The sequence below is a fragment of the Sphaeroforma arctica genome (assembly GCF_001186125.1).
Source record: "Sphaeroforma arctica JP610 unplaced genomic scaffold supercont1.5540, whole genome shotgun sequence".
Taxonomy (NCBI): Eukaryota; class Ichthyosporea; order Ichthyophonida; genus Sphaeroforma; species Sphaeroforma arctica.
The window spans coordinates 1-1263 of NW_014035018.1; the positions used below are offsets into that span (position 1 = coordinate 1).

Sequence of the window (1263 nt, forward strand, 5' to 3'; positions counted from 1 at the left end):
TATATATATATATATATATATATATATATATATATATAGATGTGTATATGTCAATATATGTAATTACCCAACCATTTGACCACACTCAGTTATAGGTACCGAAGAACCACACAACGAACGAAGTCATCTGCAAGCCCCCCGCTCGTCCACTTCACAAAATTTGCATGGAGAGCCGCTCGATACAAACACAAATAAGACAGCTACGCGCAAAGGTAGCATTCTTATGCCTACGCAGGTGGCTATGGCAGCTGCCAGAATGCTTATCAAGGACTCGGGGAAGGTATGTAGGTAATCGATACGTATGTATAGACATGTTTATATATAAACACGTCTTCGATTTAAGGTTGAGGAAAAACCGACTCTTGATCCAATTGTAGAATTTTAACCCTGTTCACATCGGACGTTCGAGTTTGTACTTGCAAACAGCCTCGTTCTTGAAATTGGGAAATATTTTATTTTTGCAACTATAGGGCCACGTGTTTGACATTCCTATTTATTTTTTCGACTAGGGTGTGCAAACGATAAGCGATGGAGCCGCAACAGTCGGAGAAATTGTCTCTCAGGGAGTGAGTACGCTGGCTCATACCATCGCCCCGGAAACTATTAATAGCAGCCAATCAGAAGGCGGAACAGGGGCCAGTACCGCTTCAGGGACGTCGAAAGGAAAGCAAGACACTTCTAAGGGTCTGGAGGTGGCAGAAGAGGTGCATCAAGGGTGCGTGGTCGATCCTCGTGCGTATTTTACTGAGCTGTGTATGATGTGCACATATTGGTGGTTTATGATGCATACATACTCACTGGATAGTAGTTACCATGTACCTGTGTACGTGTACGTGTATGTGTATGCATGACCGTGGTATTACCAAATCCCAACCGTATCACCCCCACCAACCCCATGTCGTGGGCAATGCGCAGAACCTTTCAGCGAAATATATATATATATATATATATATATATCATAGAATAGATCCTATTTAACCAAAGTTTGCTTCTTATCCACATCTACAAACGTGCATGCTACTACAATCGTTTACGTAACAATTGAGCGGATATTCGTTCTCTGCACTTATTGTTCTTTTCTCTGTTGGTTTTGTATTTCTTATCCCTTCTCCTTCTTCTCCGTACCTATTCTATTTGTGGTCACAGTCCTTCGAAGCATTCAAAGGGACCAACATCAGCCTCGTCGATGGGTATGGCAATGATTGTTAACTCGCACAAGTCTTGTATTTTCTGTATTGCAAACGCACAAAATTCTTGTTTCAA

General features: G+C 41.6%; 1 protein-coding gene across 1 annotated transcript; it reads left to right on the forward strand.

The window, feature by feature from the left end:
- Positions 1 to 507: 507 nt before the first annotated feature.
- On the forward strand, positions 508 to 704 carry SARC_15054 (hypothetical protein; the record flags this gene model as incomplete). The annotated part of the gene is made up of 1 exon (XM_014290813.1): positions 508 to 704. A coding segment is annotated over one exon (197 nt), but the record flags the coding sequence as incomplete, so codon positions are not given.
- Positions 705 to 1263: the final 559 nt, after the last annotated feature.